Source organism: Gavialis gangeticus, unplaced genomic scaffold (genome assembly GCF_001723915.1).
Source record: "Gavialis gangeticus isolate Ggan-Ray unplaced genomic scaffold, GavGan_comp1, whole genome shotgun sequence".
NCBI classification, from domain to species: Eukaryota; Metazoa; Chordata; order Crocodylia; family Gavialidae; genus Gavialis; species Gavialis gangeticus.
The window spans coordinates 15,768,014-15,769,725 of record NW_017729004.1 but is presented as its reverse complement, the minus strand read 5'-3'; the positions used below and the strand labels follow the sequence as shown (position 1 = coordinate 15,769,725).

The 1,712-nt window shown below is 42.3% G+C and overlaps 1 protein-coding gene across 5 annotated transcripts in view; it reads right to left on the bottom strand.

The window, feature by feature from the left end:
- Positions 1–1,712, bottom strand: part of ACTR3B (ARP3 actin related protein 3 homolog B) — a 49,998-nt gene that overhangs the window by 34,167 nt on the left and 14,119 nt on the right. For all 5 annotated transcript variants that reach the window (XM_019508139.1, XM_019508140.1, XM_019508141.1 and 2 more), the window contains one exon: positions 408–532. In XM_019508139.1, the coding sequence (XP_019363684.1) occupies positions 408–532 (125 nt within the window). The remainder of the gene's footprint in view (positions 1–407; positions 533–1,712) is intronic.

Here is a 1,712-nt window from a genome sequence, read left to right as displayed (position 1 = left end):
GAGGACCGGACAGGGGATGGGGGAGCTGAGGCCAGCAGTGCTGGCCTCGGCTCCCTGACCCACTCCCTGCAAGAGGCAGAACACCAGCAGCATGGAGCTTTAGGTGGTGGCACTCCATCCCACCTCCATCATTCTTGAGGGCAATTGGCTAGTTTTTCTTATAAATGTTTGGCATACGCTGAATATTAATGCACTGCAAAAAAGTACCCTTTAAAGAAAACCTGATGCACTTGAGGAAATGAACCTGTGCAAAGGAATCGGGGGACATGTCTTGATGTTTCACAAACTGGGCTTAGTGATAGCAAACTTCAGAAAATGGTGATTAGATGGCTGTCGTCCCATCTGAAATAACCAGCAACAACGAAGAGATTCCTGAAAGATTATGACATTTCCTTCTGTGTTCTTACCTTTGTGGCATAGGTAGGTTTATCTATGGCTTCATCTCCTATGAAAAAGTCTAGATCATCAACTCCCTTCATTACTCTCCTCTGGGCTTGGTCACCTACTTTGGCTGACTCTCTGATTGCAATACCTAAATAAATAAAAATCTATTAAAGATAAGAAGTGAAATGCTTTAATAGAGAACGACTATGCAAGAAACTAAAGCTTCTTCCTCTGCTAGTTTAAATATGTCAATATAGCTAGCCTGTTAGGGTACATTTCCAATGCCATACACAGGGATGTGACTGTTCATCTTTGATTAACATTGATACAATTTTGTGACCATACATCGCTTTAAAAAAAAAAAACAAAAAAAAAACAGTGTTCTGTTATACACTACAGCCATCAGTAGAACAATATACTTCTGAAGGTCTAATCCAGTAAACACTCTTGAAGCCAGGAAGTGGCAAGGTTGAGAATTAAGAGAAAGGAAAAGAAAAGAAGAAAGAATACACTGAAATGTTAAGTTACTGAGGTATTATCCTGGTTGGTAGGAAAGAAGTCAATTTGCAGCCCAACAGAGAAGCCTATGGAAGGCTTGCCACTGGCCAAGAGAAACTATCCCTAAAATCACTAACTGAAGGCTGATGTAGGCAACAAAAACCATATAGGGCAAACTCTAAATAAAAATGGAACAAACTACGGTAAGACGCAAGCTGTGTACAGTCTTGTTCCAGTCAGCCAGACACACACACAACCGCCTGTAGGGAACGCACAAGGTATAGACTAATCGAACTAAAGACTACTGCAGAGCCTGAACAAGTTTCCAAAACCCAATCAAAAACTTCATGAACAGCCTACTTTCATGAACTGCTGGCTAATATAATGTTTAAAGCAAATATTTCTTATCTCGCTGCATATTTAATAGAAGACGAATGTGGTGCCTATCTTCAAGAAAGGGAGGAAAGTGGATCCAGCTAACTATAGGCCCATCAGCCTGACTTCTATCCCAGGGAAGATCTTAGAAAAGTTTATTAAAGAGGCCATCCTTAATGGACTGGCCGACGCCAACATCCTGAGGGATAGCCAGCACGGGTTTGTTGCGGGTAGGTCTTGCTTGACCAATCTCATTTCCTCCTACAACCAGGTGACTTATCACCTGGACAAGGGAGAAGAGATTGATGTCATATATCTTGACTTCAAAAAAGCCTTCGATCTGGTATCCCATAATCACCTCTTGGCGAAACTGGCCAATTGTGGCCTTGGGTCCACCATGATCCACTGGCTGGGAAATTGGCTCCGTGGTTGGACCCAGAGGGTAGTAATTGATG